At 35.3% G+C, this 24,439-nt stretch overlaps 1 protein-coding gene across 1 annotated transcript; it reads right to left on the bottom strand.

The window, feature by feature from the left end:
- LOC104777644 (ethylene-responsive transcription factor RAP2-1-like) lies at window positions 19,916-20,891 on the bottom strand. The gene has a single exon (XM_010501931.2). It carries the CDS (start codon window positions 20,675-20,677, stop codon window positions 20,204-20,206), a length of 474 nt encoding a protein of 157 aa, XP_010500233.1. The 5' UTR covers window positions 20,678-20,891; the 3' UTR covers window positions 19,916-20,203.

The following is a 24,439-nucleotide window of genomic DNA, read 5'->3' on the forward strand; positions in this document are numbered from 1 at the left end:
AAAACTGGGCTACAGGAAAAGTACATCTCATTTGATATCCTGAAGTTAAATTGCAAAAGAAATTTAGCAATAAGGAAATATTCTTCCAAATAAAACAATCTAACAAGTTTTTAAAAAACACTACTTATCTTAGGATATCATTATGTCTTCATATATCTGCTTCGGTTTCTTTGTATAGGCTTGCACATGTACTGCATAAAATTTAAAACATGTGAACTAATCATATACGGTATTGCTAATGATATATACTATTTTAAATATTGGCAATTATGCTTTCAAAAACCGAATTGGATACAGAACCGTACATAAAGAGTATAGACCTGTAAAATCAAAAAATATAAACAAAATATATTCATACTATGTACGAACTTACCAACCCAATTGAATTGATAAACTGAATCATCCGATTGATAGGACCATCAACTCCATAGACACAGTAAATTGATTCGAGTAATCGCAGCATCTCTCCTTTTTGGATTTGATAGTTTTTCCCCAAGATTTGGTGGATTGAAGAAGTAATGAATTTAATTATACCATGTTTTCTGTATAATTGATCGAGTCGAAGATTGAGATGAAAAGATGGATCGATTTCAAGATAGAGATGAAACGAAAGAAAATGTTTTTTTGGGTATAAATAATGTTAAAAAAACTTTTGTCTTTCAAGACAGAGGTTTGAAAAAAAAAACTTATTAGGAAGGCCACCTAAACCCAAATACGAAAGATCCAAAAAGTTAAACACAGACCCAATTTTTTAGGTCTTGAATTTTAAAATACAGCCCACAAATTATGTACAAATTTGAATACATTTAATTACTCACAAATTTGAATACATTTTTAGAACCACATTTAAAAGTCATGTTCAGCACATTGGGGAATACATTTCCTATGTATACAATGCCTAAAAAATATATATACATATTAGTATTATGTACAAATTAGCATTAATAAACACAAACATGGGAAATAATATTTGAGTACTCGTGTTTCGACAACCACGTCCACGTCTTAAGTAAAATATTATTTCATTCTATTTATATCCTATCTCATTATATGTTTCACTCACCTTTGTTCCTTTTAATTGTATACAATCTTTTTAAACAAATAGTGTACAAAAACTAAAATACTCACAAAGAAAGTTTTATTTTATTTTTTATTTTATTTTATTTTTTATTTTTTATTTTATTTTTTAAACAGTAGTAGCAAATACGACGAATATAGACAGTATTATAAACAGATACTATAACAACTTATATATTGTTATCCGCTTAAACAACACTAATTTATTCCTCCGCGCTGTAGTGTGGATCCGATCCTAGTAAATAATTAATTTTTAAGATACTAGATGGTGCATGGTGATATCAAATAGTTTGTTTAGATTTATATTCATGTTTATATCCTAAATACTAAATTAAAACTTAAAGAGATTTTCCAAAACGAAACTATAATACTTGTGAGAATATTTTTGGTTCCTATAATTATGATATTTTTGGTTCCTATAAATATACTTAGGAAACTAACAAAAAAATTAGTATGATGTTAGTAGACAATGCTTCAATTTCGGAAACTATAATTATGGTATTTTAAATTATAGAAGCACAATAGGAACATTTACTACGCAATTTTGAATTATAGAAATATCATTTATGTACAAAGATATTTCCTTTTAAACTGTACCTAATTTTTAGTCACCTAATTGGTTTAGATATCGTAAATTTCATTAATTACTATCCTAAACAAACAAAGCCCAAAAAATCTACCCTAATGAGTAACAGTTATACGTCTCCCTATAAATACATGATAGTCATCTAGGTTGAATTCATTATACCTTCCACGTTTTCTTTGCTTCATTTCTGGATTAAGCTTTCTAAATGGTTGTCATCCTTCCAATAACATAAGCAACACACCAAAAAAAAACTTGGAAGCGACACACCACTTACTAAAAACCATGGAAGAAGCTTGTATTAGTAGTTTTTTATGTATCATATTCGTTTTCATTAGTTTATATGTAGATATGTAAGTTTATATTTTTTTTGTTTATATTAGATTATAACATCATTTTATTTTATGCATAAATTATAGTTAGAAATTGATAAGTACAAAACTTCTTCTCTTTGGACATGTCAATGACATAGTATATCCTGAGTTGTATATAAGAATTTTCGTGTGCTTCATCGCCGGAACAATTCAACGGGTAAAAGAGATTATAATTTTTCTAATCAATTCAGTTGTATAAGTAATAAACTTATACCAAAAATCATACTCATTATCTTTTCGTCCTCAATCTCTTTTTTTTGGTTCAATGTACAAAGTTCCAAACATGTATATAATTTTGCAACAGGTCAGAACATGTAGAGAATTTAGCTTGAAACTGTTTTATGTTTATGTTAATGATGTTTTTTTAAAATCACAATCTTAATTACTTACACAATATTTTCATGTATATATTTTTAAAAAAATTAATACAATTTATTCATTATTTTATTTTATTCAAATTCATGATAATGTTAAAATTTTATGTTTCTTTTTTAATGTATTAAAACTTAGTATATTATCATTCACTCTTTTTTTTTTTCTTATATTATTTTCTCCAATGTCCAAATTCATTACAAAAATATATAATCTACTAACTGTGAAATAAAAATATAACATATACCAATCTGTTATGAATTTATGTATCAATGAATATTCTTCCGCGTAAGGCGGGTCCGGTTCTAGTTAATCCTAAATGGGTTGCATGCTATTTCATGTTAGGTCCTCAAGATCGACTGTACGAAGTGAGCCGACATTTTGAGAAAAAAAAAACAGAAGTGATAAGCCCAACCAACTAATTAGTTTGAAGTTTATATCACTGTCACTCACCTAACCGACCAATTTGGTGTGATTATAACCTCTCTATTTATTTTAACCTATCATTCCATATATTTGTTGCCACTAATTGTAAGGCATTAATTTTCTTTTATCGAACTATGGAGGTTACATATCTTATAATAATTTAAATTAAATATACAAAACTCACATATAGGCAAAAACATCTTGATAGGTAGCGACCATCCTGTGGAAAGAACCGAACATACTTAAAAGATACCAAAGATATCGAAATTGATCATATCCTAGAGCTTTAGTGAAGATGTCAGTCGGCTATTCATGGGTAGATGTTCTCTTCATGATCAACATGTAAAAAAGCAATGTGAACATCCAATAGGTAAAGTTCCCAATTCTTACCCAAAGAAACACCAAGTAAAGTACGAATTGTTCGGAAAAATAAACACCTTCTTCCTAGTGATTACCAAATGAAACTTACTGTGCCTTATACCATTCAAGTGTACTATCTAAATTAAACTTAAGACGATACAGCCATTTAGAACCAAGAGCTTTGATGCCAAGCGGCAGCCGTTCAAGTGCCCAAATCTCGTTAAGTTCTAAATCATCTATATTTTTGTGCATACCTTCACGCCATTCTAGTATTTGAACAGCTTCCTAATAAGTAACGGGTTCATCAACCATAGTCGAAGCTGCAAGAATCTTTTGATGGTCAGAATTAAATTTGTCATATGATACATTATGTTCAATAGGATAGAAATTAGTACCTGAAGATGCTGGAGTAGACGTAGTAGGCTTGAGAGAGATGAAGGTTTTAGCGTGATATGTAGAGTAAGTAACATAAGGTTTAAGAAGAGTAGACCTCATTTTATTTCGAATACCATGACCAAGCGGTTCAGTACCAAGTTCAAATTCATCAGAGCTCTCATCTGATATAGCAGCAGAGTCATTAAGTGGAACAGCCAAAACATTTTTCTGATCCTTGGTAGAATCAATATTAGGACCAGGAGTAGAGTCAAGATAAAGAACAGGAGTAGAATGAAGAGCAGGAGCAGGAGTAGTATTGATAGAAGGAGACGAGACCGATGACTATAAGGAGGAAGGATCTGTTAAGAGTCCCCCTGTTTGAAAAATTCGGAGGTGAATTCTCATCAACCGAGTCATCATCCGAAACAAAAGTCATTGGCATGATAGGAGAAGCAACATGTAAATCTAATACTTCAGTTGTACAACGCATAAAGACGTCTTTGTTAAAGATAACATCAAGGAAACAAAGAATTCATGGGTCTCCATATCATAAATAAGCCAAAATTTTTGGTTATGAGAATAACCAAGAAAGATAAATTCTCGTCTTGTTTCTTAAAATTTATAACGTCGAGATGAATGTAATTTTGCAAAACATAAGCAACCAAAGACTCAAAGTTGATCGAAGATCGGAGGAGTAGAGTGGAGAATCTCATACAAAGTTTTATGTTAAAGGAGTGGAGTGGGAGTATGATTGATTAAATATAAGTGAGTACACTCTCTCCCCAATACTTGATTGGTAAATTAGTTTGAAAGAGCAGAGAACACGCCAAATTGAAAATATGATAATGTTTGCGCTTAACTCTCCCATTTTGTTATAGAGTATATACGCAAGAGGTTTGATGTAGAATACCGTGATATTTGAAGAAATGTCGAAGACTAAGAAACTTATTCCCATTGTCACTACTAAAAACTTTGATCTGTTTTCCAAACTGTTGAAGAGCCATTCCCACAAACTGTTTGAGATGAGAAGCAACTTCACTTTTAGCAAGAAGTAGATAGGTCTATGGCCCAAGAGTGGTCATTCATAATAGTAAGAAAATAGTGTGCTCCACACGAAGAAGCAATTTTGTATGGTCCCTAGATATCACATTGTATCAAAGAAAAACACGCTTACGCTTTATTAGTACTTTCGGGAAAAACCGATCTTGTTTGTTTAGCTTGAATAAAAACATCACAAAAACCATTACTATCAGTACTATGGTGTGCCTAATCCAGTAAAGTAGATAAAAAATTAGATAGAATCTTCGTAGATGGATGCCAAAAATGTTCATCCCAAGGAGTTTTTGTGGATTTCTTGACATTGTAAACACGTGCTGAAACTGCTCAACAAAAATGATAAACCCCATCTTTCTCTTCACCTGCGCCAATAAACATCTTTGAAGTGCGGTCATGTATAACACATAACTTATGATTGAATAAAGCTTAGCAAGACATCTCTCGCAAAAGTCGAGCCAAAGATATGAGAGTGCAAGAGAGATAGGGAAGATAAAGAACACGATTAAGTTTAACATGGTCCAAGAATCATTGTTTCCTCTTTAGTAGCAACTGTGGGTTTCCCATTGGGAAGAACAACAATACTTCGAGGAATGTCATGCGTAGTCACAAGTAGATCATCATTGCCTGTCATATGATGAGACGCTCCAGACTCAAGTAAAAACTCAACACAAGAATGCTGACCGGAGAGCTTGTCGGGGCTGGAGGATTGATCAGATTTTAACAAGCTATTAATCGCAGACCATGTTTCCTTACTTACACACTCGGTAAGTAAGGAAGTTCAGCTTCAGTAATGACTTGAGCATTGTTAGCATGGGGAAAGGTAGGAGAGGATTGCCCACAACCGCTTCCTCTGGCCTTTCCTCGAATAGACTCTAATCATGATTCTCCTCTATTATTATCATGCTTCTCGATCCACCAATCTGGTAAGCTATGAAGTTCAAAGCATGTATCCACCAAGTGATTAGATGTCCACAGTGGGTACATGGTCCTTGAGTAAGACGCATAGCTGATGTAATAACGTTGACACTAGCTTTCAAGACAAAGGCTACAGAATCGATACGTTCTTCCTTGGAGTGAGAACCTATAAGATGCCTTTCTTCAGCTATAACTTCCAAATAAATTTGATCAAGAGTCACGTCAGCATTGCGACTGAGGCGACTAAGAATATTGGTACGTATAGTATCAAATCGAGAAGCATCAAGTCCATGAGAAACTGATGTATGAACTCTAGGTCTTGACGTGTTTGTTGCTTAAGACGTTAAGGACAAGTCGGAGAACTGCAACAACAATCGATAAAAGGCTCAAAATCATTGAGATCATCCCACACTTTGAGCTTGCCGAAATAATCAGCAGAAGTCTGTCCATCTTGAGCACAACCAACAATAGAAGATTTGATTTGATGAACACGTGAGGCATTACCAATAGAATATCGGACATGCAGATTGTCCCATAGGACTTTCGCGTTATCGACAAAAGAGATTTCTTTCTGAACTGTTGGATCTAAACTCGCATAGAGCCATCCACATATAACATTGAGTTGAATTATATCCAACGTTGATAATCCGGAGAATCAACAAACGGTTTGAGAAGAGAACTGTCGACAAGACCCATCTTGTGCTTGGCCGCAACATTGTTAAGTGCAATCTCATAATTTTCACCGTTGAGAAAAACAGAGTAAGAACATGATGCGGTTTAGACGAAAGGTAGTATGGGAGGGCGTGATAGATTCCTTAATAGAAGCAGTCGTAAGAGCAGTTCAGGTATGATCTCCGGGAAAAAGAAACACAAAAGAAAAACGAGATAGAAAGAAAAATTTAGAAGTTTAGGGTTTTATTTATTGGCTCTGATACCATGTAAATCTCAGAGATTCTGTTTTGTTTATTATTGATAGGCAAATAGTATATATAGGTACATTATATTTGATGCATAAGTATAGAATATTTACTTAAGATATACTAACTTAGTATATATAGGTACATTATATTTGATGCATAAGTAACTAAGACCTGAAAAATATATTTTTCCCTTACACCTTTAAGAGCTATTAGGAAGACACACTTTTCTTTTCTTCCCGTTGCTGTATCTGACTGTGTAAATAACACATATATTGCTTAGCGAATCATATATTGTAAGCATAAAACAACCGTAGCATATATGTATCCAGATTAACCATATGTTCGTACCCCAATGGACGAGTATCTCATCTTGGGTTCGAAAATTATTTCTAGAAATAAGGTTCTCTATTAGAAAAATTGAACCTCCAATGAGTCAAAATCTCTACTTGAATATCTAATATTTACAAAAAATATATAATATACTTCTAACACAGATAAATATATATATATATATATATAAATGATTGTTTTATATATTTTTCTTAAGATAAAGTGATTTTTTTTTACACATGTCAATATTTTTTATTTTGAAAAACCGATAGATTTAACATGTGTAAGAAATTTGTTAGTAAACAGCTTGGACTGTTTTAATGATTTAAAGGATGAGTGGAGACTGACGACTGATAATATACTAGACCATGCTTGGAAAATTAATTGGCCTCTTAAATTTAAAAAAAAAATATCAAACACTAATTAAATGAGGCAACAATTAATTAAGTGTTATTTCAATGTCCTCTATCATTTCAAACATGGTATTGTCTACAACTCCATCTGACCATTTGTTTCAGAGGTCTTTTGAAAGAGTCAATTTTCACAAATCTAGGTTACTAACTTTGAAGGAGATCCTTTTGTAGGTATATATGAATAGTATGCCCATGACTTCGCGTCTTGCCCATGAATTCGATGGTTTATTGGCAGTTGAGAAATGAAATGATCTTCGAGGGGGCAGTCGGCCGAGACCCTTCAAATATGTAATAATTAGTTCGTATTTATGTCAATTTCAACTTCCATAAATGAAAAAAAAAACCAAAAATATGCCATCGATCTATTTTGGACGTTTAATACATGTAGTTATTAAATTGGAAGAAAAATACTTGGTTTATTTTTTTGTTTAATTAAAACTGGTAAATCCATACATACGAGTTAATAGTCGTTAACACATGTGACAGAATCACTAACCGTGGTTAAAAGATAAACCCACATGGTTAATTAGTTGAAATAAACACAATGTTGCCCTTTTTGTTTTTCCCCAAAAAGATTTGGGATCTAAGAACCCTAAAAGCAAAATTGCTTCTCAACATCTTTGAGTCCCTAAATATGTTGATTGTGATGATTGTTGACATATGATTAGTTGCTATTTTGGTTGATTTTGTGGTGTGGTCAACGCGATAACTGCAGAGAGATGAGGTATGCAGTCGTCTTTTCAATTTCAATGTTTAGGATTTGATTGGGTCGCGAATTAGGGATCGATTGGGGATATACACGATTGGGTCCCGATTTACGCTTTGATTGTGGGGATATACTCGATTGGGTCCCGATTTAGGTTTCGATTGGCGGGATATACCCGATTGGGTCCCGTTATGTTTTTTTTTTGTAATTTAGATATAGTTTTCTTGGTTAGAGATGGATATTTGATGCCTAATAATTTGTTTTTTTTTCTTCTTTCAGTGGATTCGACCAAATTAAACTCAATATTCACTTCGGAGGAGATGTCTCATTGAAGGATGGGTCTTTTGTCTACATTGGAGGACAAGAGGACAAAGATATGTCGATTGATCCAGACTTGATGACTTGGTCAATCTTCGACGAATTCTGCATAGAGAATGGAGTATCGGGGTTGTGGAACAAGTATGGTATAAGCTTCCAAACGAAGACATGCCTTCAGCAAGAGTTATCGAAAAAGACAAAGATAGTGAGATTAGGAAGTTGTGTAGTGAAGTTGAGAGTGGTGGCGAAGTCGACATATTCCTTCAGCAAGCTGTGTCTCAAGCTGCACCATTTCCTCTATCTCAGTCTGGTGAGGAGTGTAATGTTGAAGTGGATGAACTGTCCGATGAAGAGACTGAAGGAGATAAAACCATAGATGTTGATGAGGAGCAGGGACAAGATCAGGGAGATGATCCAATACAAAAAGTTGTTGGGGGTCAGCATGATCCTTTATTTAGTGCTTTTTCGAAGAGATTAATAAATAATCTGAAGTTGGGGTTCAGGATTGTAACGAAGTTGAGATAGAAGCTGCTCGTTACCAAGCTGAGGAAGAAGCTGCTCGTCAGGCTGCAGAAGATGCAGTCCGTGAAGAAGAAGAGGAAGAATATGAGAGGCAGTGCATGGATGTCGAGCGTCCTTAACCTGCTATGTACACAAATGAAAAATGGGATGCTTTTGACCGCCATGAAAGAGAGGTATCAAGAGCTAATTACTCAAAAGATAAGCCACCTTACTTGTGGAGAAAGAAGATGTTTCATAATGGAGAGGAGTTCAAGGATCAACTTTAAAGGCATGTCTTGAAGATTAATTATGATGTGAAGCTTTGTCAATGAGGTCAGACATAGTTTGCGACTATATGTTGGCATGATAATCAAAGTTGGAAGATCTAGTGTTCTGTGGATAAGCGCATAAGAAAATGTTCAGTGAAAACATATGTTGATAACCATAACCATGTTGTGAGTGAGAAAGATAGGATGTTGAAACATGGTGTAATTGGAAGGTTATTCAGAGAAGAAGCAAGAAGAAGGTCATCTTTGAGCTGGACTGACATTAAGGATGAGATTATCATGAGGTACACGATCTTAGTGTCTAAGGGGATTTACCAAAAAACAAGGCGGATAGCGTTTGATTTGGTGATACAAATACAGAGACAACAATTTACAAAGCTGTGGGGCTATGAGTGTAAGCTTAAGAGGTCTAATGAGGGCACTCACACAGAGATTGTAACCATTCCGCAGGCTGATGGTAAGCAATAATTTGACATGTTCTATGTATTTTTTGTGGCGCTAAGAAGAACATGAAAAAGTTGTTTTGTCCTTTTATAGGATTTGATGGAGTTTTTCTGAAATAGGAATTAAAAGGTGACATTCTAGCCGTTGTTGGAAGGGTGCAGATAGTATAATTTATCCTATTGCTTAAGCAATAGTCAAAGTTTAGGGCAATGAATAATGATCTTGGTTTGTTAATAAGATGAAGAAGGATTTGGATTTCGGAGTAGGCGATGGATTGACTGTTATGTCAGATAAGCATAAGGGGTTAATCAATGCAGTTGCGAATTTGCTTCGAAATGCAGAACAAAGGCATTGTGCTTGACACATATATGCCAATTGGAAGAAGGTTTATGGTGATTATACACATAAGAGTGTTTTCTGGGCTATTTCCTACATTGCAACAGTGGGGGATTTCACGTATAATATGGAAGCATATGATCCACCTGCATATGAGGATTTGATGATGCAGGACTTTTTGCAGTTATCATTCTAGTTTTGAGGATGTTTGTAACCACCTCTATGAGAGTTTCAACTGAACAATCAAGGACGCTAAGAAGTTGCCAGTGATAAATATGCTTGAGGAAGTTAGGATAATATCCATGAAGCGCATAGCTAAGCTGTCCGGTAAGACAATGAAATTTAATAAGCCGTTTCCTCCTAAAGTTATGGAGATACTCAAAGGCAACCACAAGTCAGCTAATTTTTGCTCAGTCCTCAAAAGTGGTGAGACCAAGTATGAGGTGTTAGAGGATTCTAGTAGCTTATGTGTTAACCTTCTTCAGAGAGAATGTGCTTGCAACCAGTGGAAGCTCACAAGCATACCTTGTCAACATGCAATCAATGTCATCAAGGAACAAAATCATGATCCAGAAGAGTAAATAATTTTGAACTTTTTTCATGTTGAATGAATATTGTGAAGAGATGTGATTGTGGACTAATGCAATGTTTTATGTGTAGCTATGTTGATGGACATTTACAAACAACTGCTTGACAAGATTTATATAAGGAGAACATCGAACATGTAAATGGTGAAATATTGTGGCAGAGAGCAGACAAATGACCAATTGAAGTGCATGATAAGAGAAAAAAAACGAGGGCGCCCAAAGAAGTTTAATAGGATAAAGGAGTCAGGTGAATCGTCAACTAATCTAACTTAGCTTACACGAGAAGGTAAAACTGTGACTTGTACCAACTGTACGCAAGTAGGTCACAATAAGGGAACCTCCAAGCAACAAGCAGTCCAACTACCTCCTCCACGCAAAAGGGATAGACCACGAAAAATTCTGGTAAGTTATTTGAATTAGATGTGTATGATAATCGTTTGATTGATTATAACAATGTGATATCATGTTGGTTTATCTTTTCACCACAGTTAACGATTCTTTGTCACATGTGTTAACGACTGTTAAGTCGTATGTATGGATTTACCAGTGTTAACTAAACACAAAATAAACCAAGTATTTTTCTTCCAATTTAATAACTGCAGGTGTTAAATGTCGAATGGCGTATTTTCAGGTTTTTTTCTGTTATTTTCTTAATAGTATTTATGTTTCCCCTTCACCAACTAATACTGTATTCAGAGCTAATGCAGATCAGTATATAAATGGTCACAAGTCAGAAAAAAAAAATTTAGGTTTATGAATCAGGGATAAAAATTAAAGAAATATAAAAAAAGGTCATAGAAACATTCAAACATGTTACCTCAATGTGCCCTTGTTGCATGTTATACAAAAAACACTTAATTAGATAATTATATATATCCCTTTATTAAATTAACATCATGTTATTAAGCACCTTAACTAGAGCAGTTTTTTTTCTTTCTATATGATAGAGTTAGGTTTTTTTGGAGAGATTTACTCAGATGTCATATAAATTAAGTAATATTACGAGAACCATAAAGCGCGTCCTTGTTGCATGTTATAGAAAAAAACGTAATTACAAGAAATATCATTGCAACACCAAACAAAATGTGTTGCCGTGTAAGAAATCAATGATGTGTATTAGAGTTACGGCTGGTTGACTTACGATATGTTGCGGCTGATTTAAGGAAAATGGCTGATTGAGCATATAGCTGACTTACGAGCATAACCTAGCTTAGAGTTACGGCTGACTTAATGAAATCTCTTTGAGTTATGAGTAGCCCTGGGCAAAATACCCGGACCCGAAACCCGAACCTGAACCTGATCCGAAAAACCCAAACTGAACCTGTATCCGAAATAAGAGAATACCCGAATGGGTTTAGGATTTCTGAATTTCAGATACCTGAACCCGATCGGGTATTATCCGAAATCCAACTTAAATCCGATCAAAACCCGATGATACAAAGAGCCCTCTCGTATAACCCTACTCCTATGATCATAGGCTATGATCTCTATCTCTAACCCTTTTGATTTGCTTTTGCCTCTCACCACCGGTTTGTTTTCCAGTTATGAGGTCTATAAACACTATTTATCTAGATTTAATCCTCATTTTTCAAGCTGGAAACCTAAACTGCTACTCATCTCTTCCGTCTGAGACTTCACAGAGACATTCACAGGTGATTATTTTTGTTGTATCTTGTATCACTTTTTGTCTACAAGTTCTACTACGTTTCAATTTCTGTTGTATCTTGTATCAATTTATGTTGGTTTTGGATTTGTTTGTTCATTTGATCGATTTGCAAATCTCCGAATTACGCATATCAAAATTTTCTCAATGTTGTTCCTTCTTCCCATTTGAATCCGAAATGTGTTCTGCACCCAGAATTTGTTTTGACTTTAATCATCATTTGTTCTGATCTATTTGTATTTCTGTTTTAATCATAGGTTCTTCACTTGTTTGCTTTGATTGGGTTCTGTTTTAGTTTACCTTCATGATTTATTTGAAGTTCTATGTGTTCTTCTATTGTATTGTTGAGTAAAGCATGATTGATATGCTAATTAGCTTCAATGGTGGTTTTGTTTGTGTGATCGATGGTATGGTAATAGTTTATGTTTGAGCTTCAATGATTAGGTTCTGTTTTAAATTTGATGGTTGTGTTTCATTTTGCATGATCGATGCTGCTAATAGCCTAATATGATCATTTGATTGGGTTCTGTTTTAGTTTAGCTTCATGATTTATTTGAAGTTCTATGTGTTCTTCTCTTGTTTTGTTGAGTAAAGCATGATTGATACGCTAAGAAGTTCAGTTTTAGCTTCAATGGTGGGTTTGTTTGTGTGATCGATGGTATGGTAATAGTTTATGCTTGAGTTTCAATGATTAGGTTCTGTTTTAAATTCGATGGGTGGGTTTTATTTTGCATGATCTCAGCTGCTAATAGTCTTTGATGTGTGAGCGTTTGTTTTTTGTTGATCATTTTACTAACTTATTTTTTTATTACAATTAGCAGATGGATTCATCATCTCCACATCAACATGATCGAGATAATGATGCAGATGGATTTGAGTTTGACGATCAAGGAGAAGGGTTTCAGATTCCAGAAGCAAATCAATGGGGGAAAAGAAAACAAAATCATAAAGATGGAGATGAACAACCAAAAACTCAGAGGCTAATCGCTCCAAGGTATGGTTCATTTCACATGGCTACCAAATAATTGCAATATATGTACCTACCAATATTGCAAGAGAGAATTCAAGTGTCCAACAAAGTCAGAGACTAAAAAATTTTGGAATCATCTTGAAATCTGTAATGAGCACAAGACATGGCTAGAAGGAAAAGATCCAAAGTTGAGTCAACAGGTCATTGATAAGGATGGAAATCTGAAAAATGCTAAAGTTCCTGAGAGTGTTTTCAGAGAAGCATCCAATGAGTTCCTTGTGATAGGGGAGGTGCCATTAGCTTTCATTGAAAGTATGGTTTGGAGACACTTCTGTAGCAAGGTATAATGTTGTTTTTTCTTTTCTGTTTTCTTTTCTGGAATGTTATTTGAGAATGTACTTGCAATCATGAATGCTATCTCTTATTTTAGATCTAGCACAAATAGGCAAAACTCATTTGACCATAAGTTAGATTCTGTTAGGATGACAAGGGGTAGTTTGCCTTTGGATGTTAGGACTAGGTGGAATTCGACTTATTTGATGTTGTAGACAGCAATTAAGTACAAGGTAGCATTTGATAAGATGGAGGCAGAAGACAAGCTATACAATGATCATTTCTTGGAGATTGATAATGGAAGAAAGAGAGTTGGACCTCCTAGCTTGAATGATTGGCGTTTGGTTGAAAGGCTAGACAAGTTTCAGGAGATTTTTTACAACTCAATATTGATTGTCTCGACTTCTACTAGATTGAATTCTCATAATTTTATGGGGAGATAGTCACTATATCAACCATTCTTAACATGATATGTTCTAGTTATGATTCTGATTTGAAGAAAAAGGCTGAGGAAATGTATAAGAAGTTTGATAAGTATTGGGATAGAATTAGTAATATCAATCTGATGTTGATAATAGCGACAATATTTGATCCTAGTAAGAAGCTGCATTTTTCGAAGATTTCTTTTGCGGAATTGTGTGGTGAAGAGACTCCAACATATAAAGAGATGTATGACAAGGTTTATAATCTTCTGGTTGATATGTTCACGGAGTATAGTGAAAGATATGCTAAATCTCAGCCTTCTCAGTCATCTCAGTCTCGACCTTTTCAGTCATCTCAGCCAGATGTGAGTGAAGCAGATAGTGTCCCTCGTCTTTTCACAATTGATAAAAGGTACAAAGAATTGTTAAATGAGATTGGAGTTAAAGAAACAAAAGATGAGTTGACTACATACCTGAAAGAGGTTGTTGAGAATCCGGATGTGGTGATAGTGACTGATTATGATATACTATCTTGGTGGAAAGTCCATTGTGGTACATACCCTGTTTTATCACAAATGGCTCGTGATGTCTTTGCTATGCAAGTGTCCTCTGTAGCATCTGAAAGTTCTTTTAGAACAAGTGGTAGAATAATAGAACCATGTAGAAGTTGCCTAACTAAACCTATATGGTTGAGGTTTTGATGTGTACTGAGAAGTGGATGAAACAAGACATTGCAATTGAATCAAGAGTTCTTACCAATGCTCAAATTCTGGCAGAAGTAGAATATGAAGATCGACTTGAAAAAGGTTTGTAGATCACTGGATCTTGTTGTTTCTTGTTATTGTCTCTCTTATTGTTTATGTTAACTCATCCAATTCTTTTGTTTTCAGAGTTCTACACTGAAGAGTAAGGTCTCAGCTACTTAAAGCTACAAGGTGTTTTGTTGTTTTTGTTTTACAATTGGTGCAAGTTCTACAAGAACTATCGGCTAGTACTTGGTTGGAAACTTTTGGTTTACTTTGTTGTCTCGTTTAGTACTTGGGTTATTAAGACATGGATTTGTTTGTTTAACAATCTTGTTATGTGGTTTGAACGAGATTGTGGTTTAATTTTGAACATTGGTCTCTTTTTGTTCATGGTTATTGATCGGTTTATTGAATGAAATTGATTTTGGTTTACTTAATTTTGGATTGAATGCGGATACACGATTCGATCCGAGCCCGATGGATGTTTATCCGAAATCCGAGCCGAATATTAGAAATACGCAAATGGGTCTAAGACCTCTTTATCGAAATACCCAAAAAATCCGAAATACCCAACCCAAACCCGATTGGGTACCCGAATGCCTAGGGCTAGTTATGAGAAAATTGCTGAGTTTCGAGCATAATCCTGACGTAGTTACGGCTAATTTTTTACCTGTTGGCTGATTTGTCAAAAACTAGGCTGAGTTAATACTTCACACGGCTGAATTAACTTTCTCCGGCTGGCTAAGTATAAATCAGCCAATTTTAGTTGAATTATCGGAAAATTCCGTCATTTGACGGCTGAATTAGTAGCGAAAGATTAATTACTAGAATAGCATGCAATTACGGCCAAATTATGAAACGATACGGCTGAGTTTATGATTTTTCAGTTGGGTTACGACATTAAACGGCTGAATTTGACAGCCGTTTTTTCGGTTTTTTAATTACTGTAATAGTATTCATTTTGCGACTGACTTATAGTTTTGTTTGATGTCTTGTTTAATTAGACTGATTTACATGTTAGTTTGGTGGCTTACTTGCCACTTCATCAATTGAAAAAATGATGTCGGATGAAACGTCTTTTTTTTCTACTCGTCTTCTTCTTCACTTTGTTCAAAAAAGATTTACGTGTTCTTCATCTTATTCTTCACCTTGTTCTTCACATCAACAAAGATATCCAGAACTTAATTTTTGAACATCCAATTGGTCATCGTCTTCCTCATTATTATTTCTTTTCGTTCATCATGCTCTGATATGTGATGGATCCAGTTCCGATAATTTTTTTTCTTCTGATAATTGGGTAATAACACACAAATATATTTAACACGACGATAGAGGATAAAGAGTGGTGCAGATAGATGCGGAAAACTTGTCCGATGTAGTATTGTTGTAATAAATATGTATACTTATAGTATATTTCTTGTAATAACTAAGCCGAGAGGCAATAAAAATCATTTGTTTACATTCAGTTTCTTTCTGGTAATAAGTCAGGCACAAGCGTTATAAATCAGTCGTTATATGAATTTACGCAAACTTTCCTCTTTTGTGAAATATCATAATTCAGCCGCAAAGCAATATTATTTAGCCGTCATATGAATCTACGCAAATTTTCGTCATCCATAAAGTATTATATCTCAGCCACAAAGCAATATAAATCAGTCGTCATATGAATCTATGCAACCTTTCGTCTTCCGTGAAGTATCATAACTCAGCCGCAAAGCAATATAAATTAAGCCTCATATGAATTTAGTAACCTTTATTCTTTTGTGAAGTATCATAACTCAGGCGCAAAGCAATATAAATCAACCGTCATATGAATCTATGCAACCTTTCCTCTTCCGTAAAGTATTATAACTCAGCCTCGAAACAATATAAAACAGTCGTCATATGAATCTACGCAACCTTTCGTCTTCCGTGAAGTATTATAACTCAGCCATCGAATCAAATAGATCTAACAAATCAGTCACCATATGTAAATCAACAACGACGACAATCAGTCGAAAAGAATTGATAAAAACCCTCAATCACCCGTAAAACAGTTTAAATCACAGGTTATTGTTGAAAAACTCAAACATAAAGCTTCGACATATACCCGAACACGAAACGACGAATATGAACAGTAATCAAACAATTTATTTTCTCATTCTTTTGAAAACTGGAGATGTTTGGCAACAAAAAACAAAACCGTCAATAATGACGTAAAATAGTTTGTTAATGTAAATTTTTTTAATATTTTTAAAATTAAAAAAAAATAATCTAGAGTGTGATTGTAATTACAAACAGGACAATAAATATGTGAATATTTTTTTAAAAATATATAATATACCAACAATATTTTTTTCTATAACATGTGAGCAATTATTAATGTATAGTTTTTTACTTTTAATTATAAAAAAGTTGGAATTAATCTTCTTTTAAAATCATAATCAGTAAACATAAATAGATATTCTAATAAAAGTTAGTTTGACTTTATAATATATGATTATTATTATTTTGATCAAACAAAAGAAATGATGTGCCACCTTATCGAAATCTAAGGATATGTTTTCTGCTAACTTGACTTTCTCCAAAAAAAAAAAAAAGGTAAAGAAACCACAAACAAATGTTTTATTGCACTTTCGAAGGTGTTGTGCCAACGGCTTAAGCAGGTATTACATGGACTAATCTCAGAGACCCAATCTGCATTCGTTCCGGGACGATTGATCTCGGACAATATTACGATTGCTCAGGAGATGTTTCATGGACTGCGTACTAATAACTCGTGTAAAGGTAAGTTTATGGCCATTAAGACGGATATGAGCAAGGCGTATGATAGAGTTGAGTGGATTTTTGTTGAAGCTCTAGTACGGAAAATGGGGTTTGCGGAACAATGGATTTCGTGGCTAATGTTTTGTGTCTCTTCGGTTGAGTACAGTGTTCTTCTTAATGGTCAACCTAATGGATTGATAGTTCCGAAGAGGGGGTTAAGACAGGGGGATCCGCTCTCTCCTTATATTTTATCTTATGTATGGAGGTCTTGATTTTAAATATTCGGAAGGCGGAGGAAGAAAAGCGGATTACGGGTATAAAGGTGGCTAATAAATGCCCACCAATTACACATCTGCTGTTTGCAGATGATAGTCTTTTTTCTGTAAGGTTGATAAGGACCAATGTGGGGTCGTGTTGAATATTTTAAAGCAGTATGAGGCGGCCTCGGGACAACAAATAAATTTTGACAAATCTTCAATTCAGTTTGGGCATAAGCTGGACGAATCATCTAAGGTGGAGATGCAGGGGGTCCTCGGGATAACCAATTTGGGTGGCATGGGGTCGTATCTAGGTCTCCCCGAGAGTTTGGGGGGTCCAAAACAAAGGTTTTTTCCTTTGTTAGAGACCGGTTGCAGAATCAAACCACTAGACGGTCCGCGAAACTGTTATCAAAGGGGGGGGGGAGGAGGTAATGATTAAATCGGTTGCAATTGCTGTACCGACTTTTGTGATGTCTTGTTTTCGGTTACCGAAAACAATAACATCCAAACTTACGAGTGCTGTGGCGAATTTTTGGTGGAGTTCAAATGGCCAGTCTGGAGGTATGCACTGGATCGCTTGGGAGAAACTTTGCTGCAGTAAGCAGTTGGGTGGTTTGGGCTTTAAGAGTGTTGATGATTTTAACACGGCTTTATTGGCTAAACAATTATGGCGTTTGCTGGCGTTTCTGGACTCACAGTTTGCTAGGGTTTTTAAGAGTAGGTATTACCGAAATTTGGATCCCATGGAACCAATACGGTCATACTCTCCCTCTTATGGATGGAGAAGCATAGTTTCAGCTCGCTCTCTGGTTACCAAAGGGCTTATTAAAAGGGGTGGCTCTGGGGAAACCATTTCTATATGGGATGATCCCTGGATTCCAGCTCAATTCCCGAGACCAGCTTTAAGTAAAGGTCCTTTTAAGGACCCCAATCTTCGATTGACTCAGTTGATTGATCGTCAAACGAATACTTGGCGTAGGGACTTGCTTTTCGAGCATTTTGATCCCATGGACGCCGCTCTGATAGAAGCTTTGCCGTTAAGTAATTGTTCGAGGGACGATTACTGGGGTTGGCATTTAACTAAACATGGAACATATACGGTTAAATCAGGGTACGCGGTGGAACGGGTAGCCATCCCGCACATATTTCAGGCTTTTGGAGCTGGTCCAGAGATTACTTCTCTTCTTGCTAAGGTTTGGAAGGTCCCATGCCCACCAACATTACACAATTTTAAGTGGCAAGCTTTGACGGGCTGCATTTCGGTATCGGCTAATTTGCGACGACACGGTGTCGATTGTGATGAAATGTGTACACGATGTGGGGCCGAGGTGGAGACTACAAATCATGCCATTTTCCTGTGTCCACCGGCTCGTCAGGTTTGTGCTTTAGCACATGTCCCGGTGGGGCCAAATCTGTTTCCTACGGAATCAGTTTATGCTAATATGGATCATTTCTTGGATTCTACAAACCCGGGTTCACAAGTTAAAGCTTTCCCTTGGCTAATGTGGTATATCTGGAAAGCACGGAATGCTCGAGTTTTCGAAAATCGGAAGGAACGACCAGATGAAGTTGTCCGGGTGGCGGTAGGAGAGGCGCAGACATTGCAACAGGCACAGGTGGAGACGGAGTTGGATGTGGTTCCCTCCTCACCTAACCTATTGCCTTCTCGGCCTTGGGGATGTCATGTTCCCCTCCCGTCGGTGTTTTCAGGTCATCGGTGTTTTGTGGATGGTTCCTGGAATTAAACAGATGCTTTTGCAGGTGCATGATGGGTGTGTACTTCTTCAGGATCTCCTCCAATACACGGCGCAACCAATTTCCGGCGTAGTCTGTCTCTGTTACATGCTGAAATTGAAGCTTTCATTTGGGCGATGGGCTGCATGATTGGTCATGATTTCCGGGAGGTGGTGTTTTTCACGGACTGTTCTGATTTGGTGAAGATGGTGTCTTCGCCTCAGGAATGGCCAGCTTTTGCAAATTACCTAGACGATATCTAGATGGACAAGGACGAGTTTTCTTCCTTTTCTTTGGTTCAGGTTTATAGAAATGTTAATGTATGTGCGGATTTTTTGGCATGCCGTGCGCATTCTTCTCCGCATCCTATTTTACTTGTAAATAATTTTCTTATAAATTAGCTCAAATGAGCTGATTTCTTTTGTTGACAAAAAAAAATGTTTTCTTGCACGCCTTATATAATAAGGCTAGTACAGTCACCGGAATATTGGCCAATCATACAATAAATTAATTAATTCATTGATGAGCGAACGTTGAAAGCACATAAAGATAATTAAAGATAAAATTATCTTTGCTGTAAAGTACAAGTTTCGGTTTAAATTCTCTACCGAAATAAGCATTATTGGGATTACGGATCGAAAGATTACATCAAGCTTATAGTGTAATATCAAAATTTGGAGTTCAAATATTAATTAACAAAATTACCTAAAAATTAATGTACATTAGTATTACAACTTGAACTAAAACTCGCTTCTCAAGGATTGCTCTTAGCCGGGTTTGTCTCCGGGAAGAGTCTATAACAATTTGTTGATTCATATATAATACTTATGCACGTATACATACTCTATATATCTTCATGTATTTTTGTATATATCGTATATGTAAATGTAAATCTTCTAAACAAACCAAAACAAAACTACATATATTGTGTGTATTTCTGAGTCTCTTGACTATATATCTCCGGATTCGGGTATTTGATTCAAATCGGGTTTTATTACCGACAGAGAGGAGTTAGCCGTCGAAGGAGGCGGTGACTTAGAAGCAGAAGTGAGGAGAGCGTCGACTCTAGCGCCAACCTCCGCCGCTTTTTCCCTTATAAGAGAGGCGGGCATGTCGGCGGTAGTAGCGGCTGATCGGTGGTCCTCATCTTGTAAGAGAAGATCAGGGAAGTTGAGGCGTGCGGAGGGACCACGGAGGTAAAAGACTGCGACGTCGTAAGCTCTAGCCGCGGCTACATCGGTTGTGTAAGAACCGAGCCAAAGACGTGACCGTTTGTTAGGCTCACGAATCTCAGCCACCCACTTACCCCACTTCCTCCTCCGTATCCCTCTGTATGGCTTCCTTGTAGCCACGTTGGTAGCCACTTCTTCTTGAGATGGATGTCTTCTCTTTCGCATCGTAGACTCTGCTTGTTCTCCTTCCATTGATAACGAGACAAAACTTTTTGGGGGCAGTGGAAGTTTATAAAGTACGGTGGCTTATGTTGAATACTAAAAATATACGGTCGCTTATAAGTATTGTTTTGTAGAAATTGCCAAGTAACCTCGTACTTCTCACTTTTTATCTCTTTACTAAATTTATCACTAAATTTGTCATTGATTGTTATGGGACCGACTACTTTTCTTGTGTTCGCCCAAAAAGAGAAATCAGAATTATAATGATGGAAGAATCAAAGAATATTTTGTAAGAAATGTTGTCAATATTTCGTAGATATCTTAATTTAAAAGTTAGGTTTATGTCGAGATGTATCATTTACAAAAAAATTTTGTTATTTTACTTTAGAAAACGTATGTTTAGTTTATTATTATTATCTTTTTTGTTAAAGTAGTTTATTTTATGTAAGTGATTCCTTGTAATATTATTATTCACATGAAAACTTAATAAAATGTTTTAAAACATTATGTGTTCCTCGTTCCGTCAATTCATTATGAAAATACTGAATTCTTCTAGTCATATTCTGTTGAATTGAAATCTAATCATATTAGGATTTTATTAAAAAGACATTACAGTCATATATATTATATTTTTAAAATTGTGAAAATGGATATTAATCTTTATTGCGAGAGTTTAGTTACCAAAAAAAAGACAATATATTAAATTATATATTATTTTTTTACTTCGTGCAGTGCAATTAATTCAAAGGTAAACTTAATGATAAATTTAATGATAAAAGGTAAACCAGTATAAAATAGCGATTTTTGAAGGCATTTTTTTTGCAGAAAAACCTTAATTCAATCATTCAAACTGTTAATATAGATATTTTATTTCCATAGATGATGATTGTTTGATATAGTATTCCAAAGTTGCTTATTAAGACAAATACCCGTGTTTATGACAGAGACTTGAATGTTTGTATATATTACAGGACCACACAAACTTAAGTATTATTTATAAGCTAACATGCTTTGTTCATTAAATCAAATGTTTTGGTTGTGGTCCAGTTCTCCATTTAGTTTGATTCAATCAAAACACTGGTGCAACCGTGCTAGCTAGAATATGAACAGATCGGGACTTATTAGTTTAACCATTGCTCATTTTCGCAGTTGCGTGCATCATCAAACTCAAAAGAGAAGGAAAAAAAATGAAAAGTTGGTTGATTCGTATCAAAAACAAAGTCTATTGTTTGATTAAAATTGCGAAAGAATCAAAACGTAATATAGTGTTAATGTAAGTTATAACGAGAACACGTCACTTCAGATAAAAACAAAAGATGGGACACGTAGAGAAATGGGTTAAAGATAAACCCAAATATTGGCCGACAGAAAACCACCATCAGCTTCCATCTTCCATTTTCTTATCTCTTTTCTTACGTCAATCGTTCTTAGTCACCACTTGAATCTTAACATTATCAATATATATGTAAAAAGTATTTTTGGTTTAATTCTGCCACTGACATATCATATATGTGCTCGCTATTCGTGTATGCAATAGTTTGATTCGATTTTAGTGATACGAAATGATTAGAACAAAATTTAGCGGTTAAAAATAGCAATACGTTGTGAAACTAGAGAGTTTAGAGAACGAACTCTCTTGTCTTATTAATATAATCGGATGGAGGTTACGTATATATAGAGTATAAAGGCCAAAGCCCAAATCGACATAGACTAAGTCTCATGGACCGATGGACCGAGATACATAATATGGGCCGTAAGGCCATGTCCTAATGGACTGTGAACGGGCCGGTCTATGGAGTCCACTAAGTGTTTTACAACACTCCTCCTTGGACGAGATGACCGTGCCTATGTTGGATGGGATCGATGCAATGTGCTTAGGGGATGCTGCCTCATTAAAACCTTACCAGGAAAACCCAGTGGGACAAAACCTTGGTGAAGGAAAAAGAGTACAGTCCTACTGGTTTAATTTGCTGTGTTATCCTTAAGGTCGGACCAAACACACTTCTCTTCTTTAAAGAGGTTAACTCCACGTCAATGGCTTCTTTCCACTTTAGCCAATCTTTACTTTGAGTGCACTCTAATATAGACGTGAGTTTCTGATCCTCATTTACTTCAAGTGCTACCTTGCATGCAATTATTTCATTAATGTTGACATCTTTGCAGTTCCATTTTATTCTAGACATGATATAGTTTATCGAGCTCTTATTATTTATTAATACCTTAAGGACCTTGAGGTTCAACGTCCCAAATCTCATTTTGGTACCTTAGGATTTGTCGCGGTCATGTCTATCATTTTCTGTATTTTCCCTAACCTCGGTTTAATTTGCACCTTTCTTAGATTTCCGAGGGTTCTTATCTTTGGAACTTAATGGTCTACCTCGTTTCTAACGGGCCTTAGACTCTGTAGCAACTTGATTATTGTGTTCCTTCTGAACATCAATACGTACTGGTGCATCACAAGCTGGTATGTACGATTTCATAATTCTCATTGGGTCATTAAAGGAATCTTGGCAATTGAATAGCTAGGTTTTGCAAATGTATAATCTCGAGGATCTTGCCAATTTAAGGATGTTTGATTCCATAATATTTCTTTGACCAGCTTGTCTTTCTCTCCACCTAATATAGGGAATTCGGATTCAGCAAACTGACAATCCGTGTATCTGGCCACATATAAATCACCCATAGTTGGCTCAAGATACTTAACAATGGTGGGAGAATCATATCAACATATATTCCCATCCTCCTTACACCCATATATTATTTTAGATGGGATATGTCTGGCTTATGACCCGTTATGCATTTGGGAATATTTATACTCACTAGATGGCCTGATGCGTATAAGTTCTGTTGCATGTAACACTGTGTGTCCCCAAGCCGACACAAGAAGCTTCGACCTCATGAGTAATGGTCGAGCAATTGTACCAATAAGTGTGTTTAATGAAGGATTCATCTAATTCATTCTCTGTATGTACATGTGCCATAGGATGGTCCACACTTCCCCCCATGGACATACCGTAATTATTAAACGCTTGGGATATAAATTCACCAGCACTATCTAGACTTATAGTCTTAAGTGGAAAATTTCTTTAGTTACATTTTCTGGTGATGGCCTTATAATGAGTTTGCCTTGTGTACATGCTACACACGTGAGATTAGGGATAACTCTTCTCTCTCTTAGAGTGTGCCCATTTGAATCTAATATCAGCTTACGCATCATGTTAGAACACGGATGGCCAATCCGGTCATGCCATAGAGTGAATTATTGAACATTTCGTTCATTGCCATATTAGCCTCTATTATATTAATCTTAGCATGGTAAAACCAGTGGCTAGTGCAGGTATAGGCTCTAGGACTTTCTTATGTCCATGGGTGATTATAATGCAACACTTAGTTTAAAATGTGTGCCATAAAATATATTTCTGGCCGTAGCCTTCACTTAGGCTTGCTATACCCGCTTATCTTTGCTAATATTGGCTTTTTCAAAAATTTGTGTGGCTTAATCCACTATCCACCACACTTATTTTCTTGTCCAAGAATTTATGTTTTAATATATATTAAAGGAAATAAAATAATTGGATTTAAACCAAAATAATAATTCAATCAAATTCAAAACATAGAAATTAAATTAATACACCACATGAGTTTAAATATTTTTCTTTAGGCAATCAAAAAATCTCATAATCCAATTTAGTCATCATTCTCATGGTTTAAGTTTCTTTCACCATCGAAATGAACCAGGTTAGCTTCTGGATTTATTTTCTTTATTTTCAAACTCTCTTAATAGAGATCAAC

Source organism: Camelina sativa, chromosome 3, assembly GCF_000633955.1.
Source record: "Camelina sativa cultivar DH55 chromosome 3, Cs, whole genome shotgun sequence".
NCBI lineage: Eukaryota > Viridiplantae > Streptophyta > Magnoliopsida > Brassicales > Brassicaceae > Camelina > Camelina sativa.